The sequence below is a fragment of the Ostrea edulis genome, chromosome 5, assembly GCF_947568905.1.
Source record: "Ostrea edulis chromosome 5, xbOstEdul1.1, whole genome shotgun sequence".
Lineage (NCBI taxonomy): Eukaryota > Metazoa > Mollusca > Bivalvia > Ostreida > Ostreidae > Ostrea > Ostrea edulis.
Genome location: NC_079168.1, coordinates 55,351,978 through 55,374,367, shown reverse-complemented (window position 1 = coordinate 55,374,367; position 22,390 = coordinate 55,351,978). Strand labels below are relative to the sequence as shown.

At 33.8% G+C, this 22,390-nt stretch overlaps 1 protein-coding gene and 1 long non-coding RNA gene across 2 annotated transcripts in view; both read left to right on the top strand.

Moving 5' to 3' along the window:
- The first annotated feature begins 9,322 nt into the window (after positions 1-9,322).
- LOC125652115 (ras-related protein Rab-32B-like) overlaps positions 9,323-22,390 on the top strand; it is a 37,498-nt gene continuing 24,430 nt past the window's right edge. Inside the window, exons 1-2 of the mRNA XM_048881086.2 lie at positions 9,323-9,833; positions 10,145-10,177. Of these exons, the coding sequence (XP_048737043.1) occupies positions 9,755-9,833; positions 10,145-10,177 (112 nt within the window). The 5' untranslated portion in view covers positions 9,323-9,754. The remainder of the gene's footprint in view (positions 9,834-10,144; positions 10,178-22,390) is intronic.
- On the top strand, positions 15,384-20,990 carry LOC125652119 (uncharacterized). The gene is made up of 3 exons (XR_007361486.2): positions 15,384-16,156; positions 18,257-18,323; positions 20,612-20,990. It is a non-coding gene; the product is annotated as an uncharacterized LOC125652119 (long non-coding RNA).

The following is a 22,390-nucleotide window of genomic DNA, read 5'->3' as shown; positions in this document are numbered from 1 at the left end:
TTATGCATGTAGATTTTATACAGTATCAGCAAACTTACACATAAATACTATATACTAAGTTTGGCCCCATCCTGGGGTCAAAACCCTTACTCTGGGGAAAATCAAATTTACAATTTTGGTAAAAGACTACCTGCTCTATCCATTTAGTTTCAATTTAGTATCAAAAGCACTAAAGAAAATGTTATTTAAGTGTTTTACACATAAACACTATATAACAAATTAAGCCCTGCCCTGGGGTCATGACCCTACCCCGGGGATCATGAAATTTACAATTTTGGTAGAGGCCTTTCTGCTCTACATCACTATGCATTTAGGTTTTCTTACATGTGTGTGGTTCTTGAGAACAAGATTTTTGAAAATTGGTCATTTGGGGGCAGTTTTTGCCCTGGCCCTAAGGCCCCAGGGGTGCAGGAATCCTGAAATTTACAATTTATGTTCCCCTTGTTCCAAAGATGTTTCATACCAAATTTGAAAAGAATTGGAATGATAGTTATCAAGAAGAAGTTAAAAATGTCTATTGTTCACATACTAAATAACTGAACATTTTGGCCCCACCCTGATACCAAAACCCCTACCCCTGGGATCATCAAATTTACAATTTTGGTAAAGGACTACCTCTTCTTTCTAAATATCTACTTACGTTCAATTTAGTATCAATAGAATTAAAGAAAATGTTATTTAAGTGTTTTAGACATGAACACTATATACAAAGTTTGGCCCCACCCTGGGGTCAGAAGCCCTACCCCGAGGATCAAGAAATTTACAATTTTGGTAGAGGCTTTCCTGCTCTATATTACTATGCATTTAGTTTTTCTTACATGTGTGTGGTTCCTGAGAACAAGATTTTTGAAATTGGTTATTTTGGGGCAGTTTTTGCCCTGCCCCCTAAGGCCCCAGGGGTGCAAGAATCCTGAAATTTACAATTTATGTTCCCCTTGTTCCAAAGATGTTTCATACCAAATTTGAAAAGAATTGGAATGATAGTTATCAAGAAGAAGTTAAAAATGTCTATTGTTCACACACTTAATAACTGACCATTTTGGCCCCACCCTGATACCAAAACCCCTACCCCTGGAATAATCAAATTTACAATTTTGGTAAAGGACTACCTGTTCTTTCTAAATATTTATTTACTTTCAATTTAGTATCAATAGCATGATGTCCGTGAGATTATTTATTTTAGATCAATTCAATAATGAAGACAAGGGACATAATTCAACTTCGCTCTAGAGAGTTGCTGCTAAAGACGGCAAGCTTTTTCAAAAAGCTTTACTTGTATTATCTTTTCTCTCACATTTGTAAAGTGCTTTAGAGAACTAATGTTTATAGGGCGTTATATAAATCTTTCAATTACAATAATATGGGGAAGCTAGGTACCGTGAATACACAAGGTAAATCGTAAGACAGATTGTACCTCTTTATCTATAAATCTCCGCCAGGAAAAGACTATGTTTTCTGTTGAATCTGCGCTGACGTAACGGTATAGTTGTTATTTTGACGTTTTTTAAACAACACATTCCTCTACGTCGGACCTTGATATCTTAAAGCTGACATGAATTAATAAATACGTACACCTTTCTCATCTTATCCGCCATATTTCACTCAGGTAGCCTAATTTACTCTACCCGTATATACCCCAAATGTGATTGTCACACCTGAGTGATTTTTCTAGGTGGACTCGACCAGTGCACATCTCCGATAGTAATATATAGGGAATGAGAAACAAATAAAATAACATTTTAAAACATTATGCTTTGCTCAAAATTACAAAATATTGATTGTATACTAATGCAACATTCTGGAAGTTTAGATAAGTTAGACAAAAATGCAAAAAAACAACAACAAAAAAACAAACCTTTTCTTGCATACTTGTAAGTGCATGCAAGTATTTGCATTTTCTAATAAAATAAATGCGGATAAATCATTTGCCAATTACATACTGATAGAATGGAATAGGCAAAGAGCATAAAATATATTATTTATATCAATTCTTGCAAAATAAAGGTGCATGCCATATGCATAATATGCAATGCACAAGGTATAATCGCCAAAAAAAAGTATCAAATACGGGCGTCTATTCAACAGGTATCGGAGATGTGCACTTACCGAAAATATTAGATTCTCTTTATTCTGATAAATCCACGAAACAAAATGATAAACTCCATTTGTATCTCGTTAGAACTTTACAACACGTTGTCATTCCAATATACAGACTGCGACACACTTCACCCGTGCCAAACAGGGTGTCTTCAATCAGGGGAGATGTCAGAGTCGAAAATTTTTCCTGTATTGAATGCTTGTCTGGTCGAGGTTTTGCAGTTTATAGAAATCGGGAATCTAATATCTGGTTGGATATATTGCGTGCACAATTCAAAATTTCTCGATGATCATATACAAACTTGGATATACAAATAAGGGAATAATGATCGAAAATATGCATCTGTGTGCAAATGCGTGCATTACATTTGCAATCCATAATAAACAGTTCGTTACACAAAGACACATATGAAAGGAAATTTATAAACGAAAATATAGTTTTGTTGTCTCTTTTGGAACCACATAATTATTTACGGTCTCTGTATGTCCATATTCATTGAGAGAGAGAGAGAGAGAGAGAGAGAGAGAGAGCGACCGTCCTACTTTGATTTAAAATATATCATTTCACAGAAGGAAAGAAAATTTATCACTTATATAAATGTAAGCTTACAAGCATTAAAAATTTCCAGCTATTTAAAAATTTGTGATTGACAATATATTGGAAACTTACAGGAGTTGATGCTTATAATTGAATTCATTACAAATTTTTAAAAAAATTAGTTTGAACTGTGCATGTAGAAAATACTGACTTTTTATGTTAGAATAACGGGGGAAAAGTAAATTGTCAAAAAAGTGGGGAAAGCAGACCAGCCTTCCTGCCCACCCCAACCCCCTGTTTTCGTGCCTGAAACAACATATCAATTCGTGTTGAAAGAAAGGTGCATATCTACATTTCATTAAATTCCAAAGGAGCTCGAATTTATGTGTTCCCCTATTAATTATTTTGTATGCAAGATTCGTTCCCGAATTTAGAATCATGCTTTCAGTCAGAGCAGAAATGAATTAATTTTGAAGTACATTTAGTTTGAATGCAAATGTTGGGTTCCTTCTTTTAATTTCATCAGACTCATTAGAAACCCCTCTCCCAAACTATGTAGCTTTGTTTTTATTGATATCTAAATCGGTATAAATGAATCCGGATATAAATTATATAATGTTTTTTCGTGATCATATAGATATTGATACTGATAATGAAAAAAGAAAATGTTTATACTCTTGCCTTCTGCATATCCTACTAATGCATTACAGTATATTGACATTGTATCATATCAAATAAAAGCTCAACACGAATTTTACTGATTTATGCATACTAACATCTTATCGAATAGATTTGAATATGAAATTTCTACGTACAGCAGTATGGCCATTGCACCAGATCTACGAAATGAAAATATTTTCTAATAAATTACACTCAGGCCTCAAAGTAATCATTATGGCATGTTACAGAAACGTTAGAACACACAAATGCTATAGTCCTGCAATGCATGCATGCGATTTTTCTGAATACATGTATTTTGGTATTCATGAATGAAATTCCTACGCTTGAAAATATCTTGGTCTTTATGTATTTTGTTTTGCGATTTTGGTTTACCATTCCTTACACTGTGTAAATGAAGGAAAACTTGGTAAAGGGTGCAATTCTACATGCACCATACAATTGGTATACATGCATGTGTTGCAAAGCAAAATGTACATGTAATAACCAGGCATGTATCGTCATTTTTCATGGGGGCGGGGGGGGGGGGGGGGTTGTTACAACAGGGGGAAAATGGAAAATTGGATTCTTCAAAATTTCTTGCCATTCAAAATAATAATTAAAAAAGATGAACGAAAACAGCAATAAAATAAAACAAAACACTCAAACAAACCAAGATGTTTTGTCCGATGTTCAAAGTCCTAATGTGGGGGTGAAGGGTTAAAGAATCTTTTACTTTGACTACCTCAATAATTCCCCCCTACACTTCATTTTCTTCAATCGTTGGGGATCGTATGGGATGGTTAGAGTCCTCTACTATGAGTGCCTCATATCTTCATTTTCTTAATTGGTGGTGGTGTGTGTCTTCTACTATTATATCAAAACTTTCAAGCTGGGGTAAGTGGGAGAGGGGTTGCCACTCAATGTATCTTTTATTTGCATTACAAACTAACAAAAAATGGATATTGTTATTACAGGTGGGTGACAGACACTCTTGTCCTCTCCCCTTGATGTTAGATAACGACGCATAATATGATAAACTCGATTATTACATTTTGCATTAGTACAATTTGCGTCGAGTTCGACGCAGAATGTAATAACGCAAAATGGCATAGATATATAAGATCTATTGAGCGCCAAATTAGCATAAAATGAAGTAATTGAAAATAACATTATTTAAAAATATGTTTAATTTTTAATTATTGCGTGCTTTAAATGAATCAAATAAATCTGTATTATCAATTAATGAGAGCAGTATTGAGTTACTAGTACTGTTCTCTTTTTATTGAATTAACGATATCATTTGTCTTAATAAGAGCACGATTATTACAAGATCATCGGTTCTCTCTCTCTCGTCGTTATCTCTCGTTGCTCTCTCTCTCTCTCTCTCTCTCTCTCTCATCCCATACACTCGTACAGTGTTGTATATGCAAATTTATGTACCTAAATGATTTCCTGATTTATAAATCTGCAATACTCTGACCAGTAAATCATATGGTATAAGGATTCATGCACAATACAGGGTAAATATTATACTCTGATACTTCCCCTGATTGAAGATAGCTGATCGGCACGGGCTAAGTGTGTCGCAGTCTGTACAATGGACAATGTTGTTTACTGTTGGAATGCAAATGGAGTTTATCGTTTTGTTTCATGGATTATGCAAATAAAGGGAGTTTTACCACTACTTAGAGTATTTTCGACAAGTGTACACGTACATCTGCGGTCCTTTACAGATATTACGAGTAGGCCCAGGTAAATAGTCGTCCGCATTCGATGCGTTTTCATGGCGAACATACATGCCACTTTTATAAGTACAGTAGTATTTATGTCTTTGCCTTTTACTTGAAGTAATTGTGAATGGTATAGATTGTATACTCTTTGCTTATTCCATGTTATCAATAGATAAAAGATGAAATATTTCTCCGCTTTTTTGTATAGTTTTGACATATTTACTGCAAATGTACGCACGTTCACGTAAAGGAAAGGCATTCTATATATATTTATCCAAATTTATATATTTAGAATGATTTACTACTGTACGATATGTTTATTATAATTTTGAGCACTGCGTATTGTTCCAAAACGTGATTTCATTTCTTCTTGATGTCCTATAAATTAGTATCGAAGCTACCCGCACAGGTAAATCGAAGACACTGATGTGAAGTGAAGCGTAGCAAAGCTCGTCCCCTTATATACCATGCGAACCCTGATACATATAACAATAGAAATTCCAACTAATATGGCTGATTAGCAGAGAAATATGGCTTACATATAGAATTATGCTATATTTATTAATTCATGTCAGCCTTAAAGCTGATTTACCTGTGCGGGTAGCTTCGACAGGTAACACGTACATCTCCGATACAAATTTATAGGACATCAAGAAGAAATGAAATCACGTTTTGGAACACCACGCAGTGCTCAAAATTATAATAAACATATCGTACAGTAGTAAATCATTCTAAATATATATATTTGGATAAATATATATAGAATGCCTTTTCTTTACGTGAACGTGCGTACATTTGCAGTAAATATGTCAAAACTATACAAAAAAGCGGAGAAATATTTCATCTTTTATCTATTGATAACATGGAATAAGCAAAGAGTATACAATCTATACCATTCACAATTACTTCAAGTAAAAGGCAAAGACATAAATACTACTGTACTTATAAAAATGGCATGTATGTTCGCCATGAAAACGCATCGAATGCGGACGACTATTTACCTGGGCCTACTCGTAATATCTGAAAAGGACCACAGATGTACGTGTACACTTGTCGAAAATACTCTAAGTAGTAGTAAAACTCCCTTTATTTGCATAATCCATGAAACAAAACGATAAACTCCATTTGCATTCCAACAGTAAACAACATTGTCCATTGTACAGACTGCGACACACTTAGCCCGTGCCGATCAGCTCTCTTCAATCAGGGGAAGTATCAGAGTATAATATTTTTCCTGTATTGTGCATGAATCCTTATACTATATGATTTACTGGTCAGAGTATTGCAGATTTATAAATCAGGAAATCATTTAGGTACATAAATTTGCATATACAACACTGTACGAGTGTATGGGATGAGAGAGAGGGGGGGGGTAACGAGAAAGATAACGACGAGAGAGAGAGAGAGAGAGAGAGAGAGAGAGAGAACCGATGATCTTGTAATAATCGTGCTCTTATTAAGACAAATGATATCGTTAATTCAATAAAAAGGGAACAGTACTAGTAACTCAATATTGCTCTCATTAAAAAATACAGATTTATTTGATTCATTTAAAGCACGCATTAATTAAAAGTTAAACATATTTTTAAATAACGTTATTTTCAATTACTTCATTTTATGCTAATTTGGCGCTCAATAGATCTTATATATCTATGCCATTTTGCGTTATTACATTCTGCGTCGAACTCGACGCAAATTGTACTAATGCAAAATGTAATAATCGAGTTTATCATATTATGCGTCGTTATCAAACATCAAGGGGAGAGGACAAGAGTGTCTGTCACCCACCTGTAATAACAATATCCATTTTTTGTTAGTTTGCAATGCAAATAAAAGATACATTGAGTGACAACCCCTCCCCCACTTACCCCAGCTTGAAAGTTCTGATATAATAGTAGAAGACACACACCACCACCAATTAAGAAAATGAAGATATGAGTCACTCATAGTAGAGGACTCTAACCACCCCATCCGACCCCCAACGATTGATGAAAATGAAGTGTAGGGGGAAATTATTGAGGTAGTCAAAGTAAAAGACTCTTTAACCCTTCACCCCACATTAGGACTTTGAACATCGGACAAAACATCTTGGTTTGTTTGGGTGTTTTGTTTTATTTTATTGCTGTTTTCGTTCATCTTTTTTAATTATTATTTTGAATGGCAAGAAATTTTGAAGAATCCAATTTTCCATTTTTTCCCCTGTTGTACCCCCCCCCCCTCATGAAAAATGACGATACATGTCTGGTTATTACATGTACATTTTGTTTTGCAACACATGCATGTATACTAATTGTATGGTGCATGTAGAATTGCACACTTTACCAAGTTTCCCTTCATTTACACAGTGTAAGGAATGGTAAACCAAAATCACAAAACAAAATGCATAAAGACCAAGATATTTTCAAGCGTAGGAACTTCATTCATGAATACATAAATACATGAATACATAAATACGTGTTTGCCCAACTATCTACTTTGTATTGCTTGTAGGAGTTATGAGATTGATCACTGTTCGTTATCTTCACCTTGCATTCAGAAAAATCGCATGCATGCATTGCAGGACTATAGCATTTGTGTGTTTTAACGTTTCTGTAACATGCCATAATGATTACTTTGAGGCTTGAGTGTAATTTATTCATAAATATTTTCATTTCGTAGATCTGGCGCAATGGCCATACCGCTGTACGTAGAAATTTCAAATTCAAATGTATTCGATAAGATGTTAGTATGCATAAATCAGTAAAATTCGTGTTGAGCTTTTATTTGATATGATACAATGTCAATATACTGTAATGCATTAGTAGGATATGCAGAAGGCAAGAGTATAAACATTTTCTTTTTTCATTATCAGTATCAATATCTATATGATCACGAAAAAACATTATATAATTTATATCCGCATTCATATACCGATTTAGATATCAATAAAAACAAAGCTACATAGTTTGGGAGAGGGGTTTCTAATGAGTCTGATGAAATTAAAAGAAGGAACCCAACATTTGCATTCAAACTAGATATACTTCAACATGAATTCATTTCTGCTCGGACTGAAAGCATGATTCTAAATTCGGGAACGAATCTTGCATACAAAATAATTAATAGGGGAACACATAAATTCGAGCTCCTTTGGAATTTAATGAAATGTAGATATGCACCTTTCTTTCAACACGAAGTGATATGTTGTTTCAGGCACGAAAACAGGGGGTTGGGGTGGGCAGGAAGGCTGGTCTGCTTTCCCCACTTTTATTGACAATTTTCTTTTTTCCCGTTATTCTAACATACAAAGTCAGTATTTTCTACATGCACAGTTCAAACTAATATTATTTTTTTAAAATTTGTAATGAATTCAATTATAAGCATCAACTCCTGTAAGTTTCCAATATATTGTCAATCACAAATTTTTAAATAGCTGGAAATTTTTAATGCTTGAAAGCTTACATTTATATGAGTGATCAATTTTCTTTCCTTCTGTGAAATGGTATATTATAAATCTCTCTCTCTCTCTCTCTCTCTCTCTCTCTCTCTCTCTCTCTCAATGAATATGGACATACAGAGACCGTAAATAATTATGTGGTTCCAAAAGAGACAACAAAACTATATTTTCGTTTATAAATTTCCTTTCATATGTGTCTTTGTGTATTGAACCGTTTATTATGGATTGCAAATGTAATATACGCATTTGCACACAGATGTATATTTTCGATCATTATTCCCTTATTTGTATATCCAAGTTTGTATATGATCATCGAGGAATTTTGAATTGTGCACGCAATATATCCAACCAGATATTAGATTCCCGATTTCTATAAACTGCAAAACCTCGACCAGACAAGCATTCAATACAGGAAAAATTTTCGACTCTGACATCTCCCCTGATTGAAGACACCCTGTTTGGCACGGGTGAAGTGTGTCGCAGTCTGTATAATGGAATGACAACGTGTTGTAAAGTTCTAACGAGATACAAATGGAGTTTATCATTTTGTTTCGTGGATTTATCAGAATAAAGAGAATCTAATATTTTCGGTAAGTGCACATCTCCGATACCTGTTGAATAGACGCCCGTATTTGATACTTTTTTTTGGCGATTATACCTTGTGCATTGCATATTATGCATATGGCATGCACCTTTATTTTGCAAGAATTGATATAAATAATATATTTTATGCTCTTTGCCTATTCCATTCTATCAGTATGTAATTGGCAAATGATTTATCCGCATTTATTTTATTAGAAAATGCAAATACTTGCAGGCACTTACAAGTATGCAAGAAAAGGTTTGTTTTTTGTTGTTGTTGTTTTTTTGCATTTTTGTCTAACTTATCTAAACTTCCAGAATGTTGCATTAGTATACAATCAATATTTTGTAATTTTGAGCAAAGCATAATGTTTTAAAATGTTATTTTATTTGTTTCTCATTCCCTATATATTACTATCGGAGATGTGCACTGGTCGAGTCCAACTAGAAAAATCACTCAGGTGTGACAATCACATTTGGGGTATATACGGGTAGAGTAAATTAGGCTACCTGAAAGAAATATGACGGATAAGATGAGAAAGGTGTACGTATTTATTAATTCATGTCAGCTTTAACATGGAGTCCTTGTTATCTCATAACAATGTTTTCCAGGTGATTTTATCGAGTGTGTCATGCATTATCAAGAACTGATGCCAACAAGGTCGACTGACTGATAAAATGGTTGTAAATGAATTAATCACATGACATTGAAAGATGGCGGTAACATCCGCCTCCAAAGCGTCACTACAGGAACATCTCTATAAAATTCTCGTCATTGGTGAATTCGGTGTAGGTGCGTGTGTTTCTATTATATTGGTGTGAATACATTTAAAAGAATGGAATTATGTTTTGATATTTGTATTTTGAAACGCATAGTGTTATTCTGTTTTAAGTACGGGTTGTTTCCGGGTGTTTGTATGATATTACATTAAAATTGAATAGTTATGGAACCTACTTAGATAAAATGATTTCAATAAATCCATATATGTACGTATGAAAAACCAATCCTTTTTATAAGTTATCACAAAATTGCAACACCAACCCCTATCAAGGTTCTTCAAAACAAATGGCATATACATGATTGTATCTTTACTTTGTTGACAGGAAAGACTTCAATCATTCGTCGTTATACGGAAGGTAAGGACATTTGTACTCTCGACGGAAATTCAATATGAAGCATAATTAAATATTTTTAACATTCATTAATCTTATCAAAAGAAAAAAGTAAAAAAAAAAAAATAAAAAAATTATAAAAATTTAAAAAAACATGCACTCCGACTCTTTTTTAAGTAATCAGTGACATATTTACTGGGTACAAGTCAACTCGGCACCTGGTTAATTCGGCACTTGAAAAAAGGTTAATTCGGCACTTGGTGAACTCGGCACCTAGTGAATTCGGACTCGGCACCTAGCTAATTCGGCACCAAAGTCTGGTCATCTCGGCACCTGTTTTGATTTGTTTTAAAGTTGTTTTGATATGAATATGTTCCTGTCAATATAAAGGTTATACTGATAGCGTCATCTAACGACAGTTTAATATTTTAAAAAATCCAAAAAACCGAGAGGATAGCCAGCTGTTGTTATTATCGCTTTAAATCTCAAAATATCGCATCGTCTGGTAAGTAATCAGTAATTACACTTGATAGTCACGTTTCTAAACTTCACCTGTTATAGTTTTCATATTACCCTATTCTGTAAACTTTAATGTTTTACATAGATCAAATTCTGAAAGACTTGACGTGCATATCACGACTGATTTGCATCATGTGTCCGTTATCGTTTGGTTTATTTACAATAGAAATGCAGTCATATATCATGTGACTATTTATGAAAATATGTATGGAACGCAGTTTCAGTAATACTTATATAAAACAATAAATGAATGAAAGATATTTCATATTAAGTGACTGCAAATAAGTTTCAGAATCTTTCAAAATCAAACGAATTAAAGTAAGATACAACATAGATTACCTGAAAAGGGCTTGGCAATATGCCATTTTGGAAGGAGTCATCGTTGTAGACACAGACATTTTGTTTCTGTAAATAATTATAATATTTTGAGGCGGTTATGGTTGTAAATTACAGGAAACTTAAAGTATGCAATACTAAGTTATTCTCAGGTACTTCATTTTGTTATTTTATTTATTACTAGATTATTGAAATGACATGTCTTACGTATTAAGTGTATTAAGGAAATTCAGACTAAAATGCCACTCGTGCTTTACCTTTCACTGTTACAAGTAAATATTGTTATTGATACACTTATTGATTCATGCCATCTGTTTGATGCATTTTTAGTATTGTTGGGGTAGATGCATTACTTAATTCCATTCTTTTGTAAACTTTTAGCATAAACTTGTATGTTACTATTTTGAGCCATAGTTCATGGATTGACCTCTACTTCCGGGTCAAATTGCTGTTTGTAGATTTCACCTCTATTAATATTCATACCCTGTGAATTTCAGCACGTTGACATTGTAAGTAAACAAAACGATATTTTTATGTTGATACATGAGATGTTGAATGAAAAGTACTATTTAAATTGTATAGTTGTAATTATTTGTGAGATTCAACAATGGAACTATGTTGTACGAGAGGTTTTTTTTGTTTAATGTAAACGAAATCTGTCTTTAATAGACGAAATTTTTGAATGAATTGGTTAAACGGATTTTCACGGAGTATAAATAGAACGATTCCGTTAATTTTCGGTTAGTCTGCAACTTTGGGTTTCTAGAGAAACGTTTGGGGTTTTGCTAAATTTTTAAGATGTAAGTTTATTTATTCATTTGGAATTTAATTGGGTTAAAACTGACTGAAATATTGATAAGAAATTTTAAGGGATTAAGAGATCACATATTTCCATAATTTGGGAATCTGATCAATATTAATTTTGTTAATTAGTGCAAGTAATTTTATTAAAAGTCGCAGATTCTGAGTTATCTCCGAATCAGACTTTACAAAAGTAGTTTTTGTGAATTTACTTCAGTTCTGAATTTTTTTTGGGAGAAATTGAGAGGGAATGAATTAATTCATGCTATCTTGAGGTTATTTAATTCATTTATCTTGTAATAAAAGGGCAATTGTAATTCAATAAATTGTGGAACTTTAAGCAGACTCTTTATTTTTATTTTGGTACCTTGTGTCAGAAAAACAATTTATCAATATTTGAACTGCACCATCCTGACAGATTGTTCAAAGCAGTTCAAAGTGTAGAGTCCGCACGTTACAATAACTTACGACCTCTGTATACTAATAATAACACAATTAAGGTACCGAGCTTCAAATGACGCCGAATGGCCGAGAATGTCGGCCTTTTGCGCTCCCCGGTGAATATGCTACAGTGTATGTAAATATATCTAAGTAGACCTATAGATAGTTAAGATTATCATTATCCTCTCGTGCGAGGGTTATATTTTATTACCTTTCAAGTTTGTCTCGTTTGGTTTTAAATTACATTATAAATATTTGAATACCATTGGGAGAGGTTTTGTCAGGCGCGCATATACATGTACGAAAGAAGAGGGGGGGGGGGGGGGGTCCCAACCCACCACCTCTTGGACTTGATAGAAAATAAATATATTTGTCTATTTTATGCACTTTCAGTTGTACATCTAGTTGGATTGGACCCCTAAAATTGCATTGAGTGGATCCTACTTTAAATCCTTGGGAAAGAATTTTGGAATCGCGTATAATTATATAATATATGGGTGTATCCATCAACATGTGTATATAGTATAGTCATGTATAGTGGCGCTCGCTCTAGCGACATCATCGTCGATATATTAAAATTAGTTTGTACATACAGATAAAACGGTATTGTTTATATAATTAACATATACTTTTAAGACGACTCTATTTCTTTATAAATCTGTTATAAAATGTAGTAGTCTTACCTTGCTTTAACACACACACACACACGCACACACACACACACACACACACACACACACACACACACACCGTGTGTTTGCTTATATGTGTTAGGTGTGGCATGCTTCAAAGGTCTCACATGTATACACAATAACGAAACAATACTGGTGTCACTCTGTGGAGTCTATAAGGGACACAGGCTCCTACAGATCGGTTGGTGTCCCTCGGATTTTTCTTCGAGATATCACTGTTCGTTATTTTCACCTTGCATGTTCTATTAAAGCAATGCGGTCCGTGTTTACATTGTCCTAATCCCTATAAAGGTATGTATTTCTTTTCTAAATCTGAGAGATCTAGGAATCTTCAATATTGTCAGATAGATTGCGCCAACGGAATAGTTCGTGTTTTTAAATGGTTGGAACCAGTCAACATTCAACATAATACCATAATGACGTTCAGCAGTAAAAAGTTGTATTTTCCCCCATTGAAATCTTTCCACAAATCTCCATCAAAAACATCCATAACTATGTCATCTGGAACATTTCTAGTGCGCCATAATTCGCAAAGATCCTCAAACCCTTCTCTATTCACTAAAGTTATAGCAGAAAGTTTTCTTTGGGACAAGGTTTGTTTTACCATTAGTGAAAACAGTTTTTAAAAGTATTTCCCCACAAGGTCTACGAAAATGTGCAAGTGCATGATTAGGGAATACAACATTATTGCACTTTTTGGAAATTTGCGTGCCTTCAACCTCATCTGAACGATCGGGAATATCATATAATGCATAGCATTTTGGACACACTACTTTCTTTAAAAAGATATCTTTTTCAAAAGAAATAATCTTATGCAGTTCGTATAAATTTGAAGGAAACTTTTTGTACACTTTTTGAATATTTTCAGAAGTAGATGAAACTAAATATAATACTGATTTGAAAAACAAGAGCAAATATGAAAAGGCAAGATCTGACACATAAAACAACAACTGCCAACGTAACAATACTTTCAAAAGTGAAGCAATCAACATATCTGTTCTCTCTTGCTCAACATGATCATCAACATCTTCTTTAAAATGGGCACTTAAATCAAAATCACATAACTCCTCTTCACTGTCATCAGATGTTGACAAAGAAGGACCTTCACATCCAAGATCATTGGTCTCCTCGGTTTCTGAATCTTGGATGCTTTCTTCCTAAAGCGCTGTGTTTAGTAGTGATTCTTTTGGTTCAACCTTACCACCCGCGATACATGCTGAATAACTCTCCTCTTCCTGTTTATCACTGGAAGTCTGTTGTTTTAATGCTGTACAGCAGGGTCTCTATAAAAGTCTTTTCGAATATTCCTCCCCACACTGAAGACATTTATTTCTTTTCCTGTTTCTCCATGTAGGATCATCTTCTAGTACTTGAATCACAAGGGCTAAGCCCGTTTTGGGCCCGAACTCTGTGATACCATAAATATAGAAAGGGGTCTAACTCTGACACAGATAAAAAACTAACCACTCGCTTCATATGCCTAAAAAATCTTAAACTAGGCAAGCTATGCGTGATTTGTTTTCCTTGCATAGATTAATGTTTTAACTACTTGCATGCCAAATTTCAAGTCACTGGTTCTTAAAATAACAAAGATATACGTTATCGTTCTCTCGATTTCACTTGTATATTTTTACTTGCAGCATTGATAAGTCCCACCCCCAAAGGAGCGGAAGTTTGTAGAGATATTTTTTATTACATGTTTAGTTACGAAATGCGTCTTTACACCGCCACGGTATAGCGAGTTAGCGCTCCATGAAATATATGCCAGTTGAAGAGGCTCGAGGTTTATATATCATCTCTTATACTTTTAAACACTGGGAGACATTTTTCATGTTATTATACAATGTAATTGCAATTTGATAATAAACCCGTGTTGTAATCTTCGGTCAAGCTTATTCATACGCAGTGATATACCCTAATTCAGAAGTTGAACGTTTCTGAGATATTAACTTTAAATGCATTTCAGTTGGTGAGAATGTTAAACGGAAAACGTAGTGAATGTAAATATTACATTTTAAGCTGTCACTACTTCGTTCAACATTAGAAATCGACTGAAAAGAAATTGTACAGTCATTTATCAGGCAGGGAAACTTAAAGTTATTCATCTGCCAAATCAGGCACGCGGCAAAATAGAATATGGGTTGGGGACAAGCTCGTTTAGACTATATATTGATATCAGAAAGCTTCTCAAATATGGTGGAAAAGTTTTCTATTAAGCCTGGATATAGGTCAGACCATTCAGTAGTAGTGATAAAGTTAAAATTTAACACATTTAAGACTGATTCTATGTAACTATCAAAATTCAGTGGCCACGGTATGTCACAGATTTTTATGAAACTTTGTGTGTAACAATATTATGATAGATATAAAACAAAAAGGACATGCAAAGGTTTGAATTAGCAACGGTTGCCATGGAAACCGATCTTCTCACAACAGCTGGACAAGATATGCACATGTATGTTATATTTTGAATAATCAAAAATTAAACGCTATTGTTTATAAAAACAACAATTGTAAAAATTATTTTGAGCTAGGTTCTAGCTTTTAGAAATTTTTTGGTATTTATTTAATCCTTGGAAACAATAGAAATAATTATTTTTATGATGTATAAGGGTTTGATTTATGTAATTTTTAGAGAGGGATAAAATATATTTGCCCAGTCATTTGGTGTAAACTCACATGCTAGTAAAATGTATTGAATCTTACTTTAAAAAAGTACAGAAACACATTTGTGGAGAAACCAAAGGTAAACACATAAACCAGTAGTTTCCTCTGGTGCACAAACCAAAATACACCAGAAAGAGTTATTGCCCTTTGTAACACTCTCTTGTATTGGAGATATGAACAGCCTTCATTTGTTTTCAGTATGGCAGGAGGTGGAAATTGAGTTTTTATTCAATTTGTTCTTCAGATGTTTATCAATATCAGATGCTCTTTGTTCACTTAATTCACTACCACGATCTTTATCTTCAATTGTGCTAAAGGATTCCGGTTTATTTCATGGAATACAAATCCGTTTGATCTTTGCCATAGTCACCGGACTCTAGCATCCAATCGTCTACGTATTCGTAGAAAAAGTAAATGTTGTGGAATTTAACGCTTTATTGCATCACATCCGACTAAAAAAATGACCAGGGAAACAGAAGGCTGACAGACATATTCATAGAAAATATGAAAAAGCCCTGCCTGTTGCCGTGTTGGAACTTGTATTGACGTAAGTATTCTATTTGATTTAGAATTCAAATTCTAAAGTAAAGGCTGAATAAAATGTATCAAAAAATTTGGCTTTTAGTAAACATATGAGAACCCCAATTTATTTTATACTGCCAGCCAGGCTAGTCAGCTATAGTGGTATACATGTAGACTGAACATTGTAAGTAGTCCTGCCATTTACTTCATGGGTGTACAGTATAGAATACTAGTTAAGTTAGATAGAATGTTCTATCGTTAAAATGATAATGTCCTACGGACCGGATTTAACGATAGAATGCGTCCTATATACCTGCAATGTAGCAAAATGAAAATTGCACACAGTGCATGTTTCGGTAAAAGTATGTAACACATCACTCATATGGATTTGGAAAGTTACCTCAACGACCCACTTGCCGTTAAATCCATTTTAATTAGTTGAATTTGAGAATGTAAACCCACGAGTTTGAATTTCGCTGCTAACACCTTCCATTTTACCGGAACTTGTCATTGCGTATGCGCACAGCGTGAAATACTGAACATTAATGACGTTCCAAATATGGAGATATAGCCTTTTACGGAAAATGCTACTACGATCTTTACTACTTCGTTATTTGACATGAAAATGAATTTAAAGTTTGAAATAAACGTTAGAAATCGAGAAATATATGTTAACTAAATATTGTAACATGGGATTGAAGTAATATTCTCCCTATATAAACTTTTTTGCTGAAATTTGATTTCATCGATAAAGAAAATTAACCAGAGTGCACTGAGGCATGCAGGAATTATGGAAAAACAGTGGATGCTTCAGAAAATGACGGGTACGGATGAAGCCATCAACATTCCTAATTTCCTTTAATGGTTTATATGATCTCATAATCAAAATGGAATCCAACAATTGCATAAGCTGTGGGAAAACTTTTTCATGTTCCAAAAAACCTGGAAACAAGAAAAGTCTGACTTCTAAATTGGTTAGGATTGACAGAACTGTGAAAGATGTTTTACAGAAAGACTTAGGGGTAAAGACGCAGTGCTCAGATCGTCAACTTTATGTCTCCACGCCATGTGTATAAACCGTTTTTTTTTTTCCACCAATGCCTTATATGGTAGTGGGCCGTTCTTATTTGCAAATTAGGTAAGCGTTCGTTTTTCGAAAACAGCAGGGTATTCCGATGGCAGTTTCTGGTAAAATGGCAGTCAGTTCGAATCGAGAAAAGTTACATTTCAAAGTGTTGAGTTTTCAATATTATTATACGATTTTTTTACAGTGTTAAGGACTTACAAATTACCAATGAGGTTAGTTGTATATAAATTTAACTTTAAATGTACGCGTTTATTCTTTGATAAGTTTAAAATCGTTTTGGAGCGATTCCGCAATTTTCTGCTACGTTACGGGTATATGGGAGGTATTTTAACTGTGGTGAGGGCCTGTCCCGAGACACAGTTAGATTATTCTAACTATAGTTAAGTATGTCCCCAACCTAACATTCACTCAGGGAGTTTCCTATCACATTTACACAGAGTTCAGGATCTGTAAAATTTGGGGAATACTTATTAAATCATGTTTCATGTGGAAATTTTCAAAAGGACTAGGTTCAATTTATGTAATACTAAGTGATGACCCCCCCCCCCCTCCCCCCCCCCCCCCCCTCTCTCTCTCTGACTGTCAAGTTTACAATAAAAACAAACATGTGAATGCCTGTGTGCATTCTAGATAAAGATTGTTAAAATCATATATATTGGTGAGCCAGGCTACTTTCAAGTTTGTTTACCTGTGGTAACCCCCACTAATATGTGATAGTTCTAATCTACAGAAGAAATCACACAAATACTATTATGATTTAAAGTTTTCTCATATCTGTAATTATGAACTTTAGGACACTTGATTTGGAAAAATTAAACGATGAAAAATTGATGATTTTGAATTGGGTCCTGTAACTGGGCCCTCAAATTTTAATACATGTAGGTCCTGTCAACTGAAGTAAATCAAAAAATAATAAATGTAAATTGTAAATATTCAAATACTTTTGAATTCTTACTTTTTCATCCAATAATCACATATTTTGGCCAAAGTACATGACCACTATTTTATGTAATTAATGTGTGCTTTTCTGTGTTTCAGCTGTATGAGCATCATACTGTGCAAATCACCTAAAGATGGAGTTGACCAAGTTGCTGACTTTGAGGAGGTAAATATTCAACATTAATACATACACATTGAATACATAATTTGAAATTCAAATTTGAATCCCAGTATTATAAATCCTAAAACAAATTAATAGATGTGGGGAATGTGGTACATTGGGTTTAGTTTCTTGGTTATGGAGCCTGCATGGAAACTGAATTCTCTAGAATAATCACAGGAGACCATCCATTTTTTATGCGACATGATGACTTGAAACGTTTTCATCACAACTTCCTAAAAAAAATTTATTACTTCACTTAATTAGCATACTCAAAAAGACTAGTTGTTTTGTTGTCAATGACGCACATATATATGTACACATGTGTATGAGCTCAGTATCAATTGTAAAAATGATTAATTCTAATTAGGTCAATGTTGAGAATCACTCAAGTGACCTACATGTTGCTATTTGTGTGCGTCAGTCATCATAAGACGTTAATTGAACATTAATATTTTTTCTTGATAACCACCCTTCCAATTCTTTTCAAATTTCTTTTAAGCATCTTTGGGACAAGGGGAATTAACATATATTGTAAATCTAAGGACTCTGGATTGAGGGTACTTTTAAAAATGCTCTATGCCAAAATTGAGAATTTTGTTTTAGAACCAGGGTTTGATTTTTTCAATTTTATGGAGAAAACTTTTTCAGATATACACTTCGTTAAATTGTAGAGTTGGGGAAGGGGGGGGGGGGGGGGGGTATAAGTGTATTTGACATTTATTTGTGTCCAAATTATGTAATTAATACTGAGGATCTCAGTAGTAGTCTGTTTTTAAAACAACAGACACCTAGAATTAAGAGCACAATGAAAGCATACATGTGATAAGGAGGGGGGGGGGGGGGGGGGGGGGGGGGGTGACTTCATAACAATGCCTGAAAATTCTTAACAATTAAATTTTAACAAAAATTTTACACTAGAGATGCCAATTCAAGATAATTAACATGCTTTGTTTATTGACATCTGGTGTACATTTAGCAACAAGTAGTGTTGTTCATTGTGAAACGATAAATTGATAATGTACATGTATGCGTTGGTTGTACATGTGTTTTAGGCATATCTTATTGCATGTTTTGTTGTGTTTGGTTGTTGAAAATATTGATAGAAATTAATAATGAAGAATTGCTGATATACTAAGGACATCATGATTCTGATCTAAAGAAATTGAGGACTAGTTAATATTTACATACTTTGTTACATCATGACCATACATTGCTTGCAAGAAAAACACACATGGGCCACATACATGTAATCAGTGACTAAGACATTTTGTTCAGTTATACTGTTTTCAAGCCATTACACTTAATTCTTAGAAAAATTCCTTAACTGGCAATTGATTGCAATCAGAAATTGCAAATTTTCTATTTATTCCTTACTTGTCACCATCGAATGACAGTAATGTGATGCGCGCTCCCTGTAATCAGGGGGAAATAACTCGTATAGCATTGTGAAAAACGTAGCTCATTGATTATATTCATATACGTTTGAAATATTTTATGGTTATACAAGATTTTTTACAATAACTATTGAAAAAGACTCGAACACAATTTATGTTCATGTTATGCATAAATCTTATTAAATCATTGACTCCGCAAAATATTATGACATCACAGGAGGGTGGAACTACCTTAAATGAAGCTGAATGCTTATGAATGAAAAACAGAAAGGGGTACCAAAATTGCGAATTTCGAAAACACAGGGTTGTGAATGTGGGTCCAAAAGAGTCATGTAGTGTATAACATGGATTTTGTAGCCCTTAGAGCTATAGTGATACTTTGAATTTTTTTAAATTTGATTAATACTCGGGTAACCAATAAGGTTTGTGGACATCTTGTTAATTTATGAGTATTAACACTATTAATAGCTCTTCAATACAGCATAAACACATGTATACAAACTGTATCAAAACATAACATCCTTTAGGCCAATTCAACTTAATTAGTAAGATTATCATCCTGGGTCACCAAAAAGTATGGGGCAGACTGGGGGAAGATTTTATTTTTTAATTTTTTTCTTCTGAGAAATATATTGATGACAAACAAGTTTTTGTCAACAGAAGTGCATAATTTAATGCCAGATATATAAATCTATGTTATTTCACAGATGATTTTTGAGGGGCGGGCATGATAATCTATCAACTAAGTAATTAATTAAGTGGTAAAATTACTATTCTAGCATCATGAATGATCTTGTACATGTAAATTTAGTTTAATCAAATTGAATTAGGTGTGTACTGTATGAAAATGTGAAAAATAAGATGAACTTTTCAATATTTGTTCAACACATTTTTTAGAACTTGAAGAGCAGAAGATGCATTCCATGACTCTTATGTGATATAGAAGACAAAGAAGAGCTCTTGAGAATGGAAAAAAAACTGCGAGTTTTACAGTCAATGAACACACCTCACGACACAAGTCCATCCTGATTCAGTAAACTGTTCTTCTAAGGAAACACCATGACTTAGTTAAGATCAAGTTTTGGTGTCAGAAGACTAATGTAACTAAAACATTGCAAAATTAACCTGCAAGTGTCTTATGTGAGCCTACTGAATAAGGATTCATTACTGAACAGTTGAAGGAAAATCACTATTATAATGATTTAAAAAAAAAGATGATTGTGTTGTTTGGATAACATTGTGATCCATGTTTGTTGAATAAACAACTTTGCAAAAATGAGTTGTTCTGTGTTATAATTATAAATTTACTAATTACTGGTATATGTCAACATAGATTACAGTAACACTGAACAAACTTCAATAAATTTTAAAGTTTCATGCAGTTTCTGCAGTAGAAAATGACCCCTATTGATTTTCTGGTCCAAAGGTCACCAGGTGCAATACAATACTCTGTACAATTGATGTCTGACCAGTTTCTTCAGAACCCTTTGATTGATAATGATATTTCATACAGGGGTTGGTCACTGGTAGTATATGACCCCCATTGATTTTCAGGTCAAAAGATTAAAAATGACAGGGGCCTCCGTGGCCGAGTGGTTGGAGCATAGCGTTCAAAATGACACTGCCTCAGTCGGCGCGGGTTCGAATCCCGCTCGCGCTGGTATTAAGTGAGAAAGTTTCCCAATTTACTTTCGGAAGGTCGGTGGTCTCTTCCCAGGTACATTGTATCTGGGTTCTCACTTTCACCAATAAACACTGGGCACCATCAGAAAACTGAAAAATTGTTGAGTGTGGCGGAAAATATCAATAAATCAATCAATTAAAAATGACTAGGTGCAATGTAGCTAGTACTCTATGCAATGGTGTCCCCCCAATATCTTGGGCCTGTTGTTCAATTATGATATTTCATATGTTGGTTGGTTATGAATAGTAGATGACCCTAATGATTTCCAGGTCAAAGGTCAACAAATACAAGGCAGTACAATGAACAATTTATTGGTATCTACCCAATATCTTGAGAAGACTTTTTATAGTTATTGATAATAGTTTACATGACAATACAGTACATGTAATATAGCTCGTTTATGGAAATGATTGCAAAATCTACTTGGTGTTTGGGGAGGGGGGGGGGGTCCTACTGGATTACAGTTTATGTTTACATGGTTTTTTTTAATCTCTCTAACTAATTTTTATTAATATGTTAAACTTCTCCATGTTTATTTTTGAAATATCAATTGCTCATATTGTTCATTTTAACTGAAAATGGTGTAGGTTGTATTATTTGTCATTAGTTTTCTATTAAGCCTGGATATAGGTCAGACCATTCAGTAGTAGTGATACAGTTAAAATTTAACACATTTAAAAGGGGTCGTGGACTTTGGAAATTCAATAACAGTTTACTGACAGATAAAATCTATATAGAAAAGGTCAGACAAACTATACTTAAAGTACAAAACCAATATCTACATGCTGACAATACAGACAACAATCATGATCATAGTATTTTTCTCGAAGTTCTTCTCATAGAAATTCGAAGTATAACAATTTCACACTCTTCTTTTAAGAAAAAAGAAAGACACAGGCTTGAAAAAAAAATTACTGAAAGAGATTGAAATCATAAAGTCAGACTATAACATTAATTTTAAACTTTTAGAGGAAAAACAGGATGAACTTGAA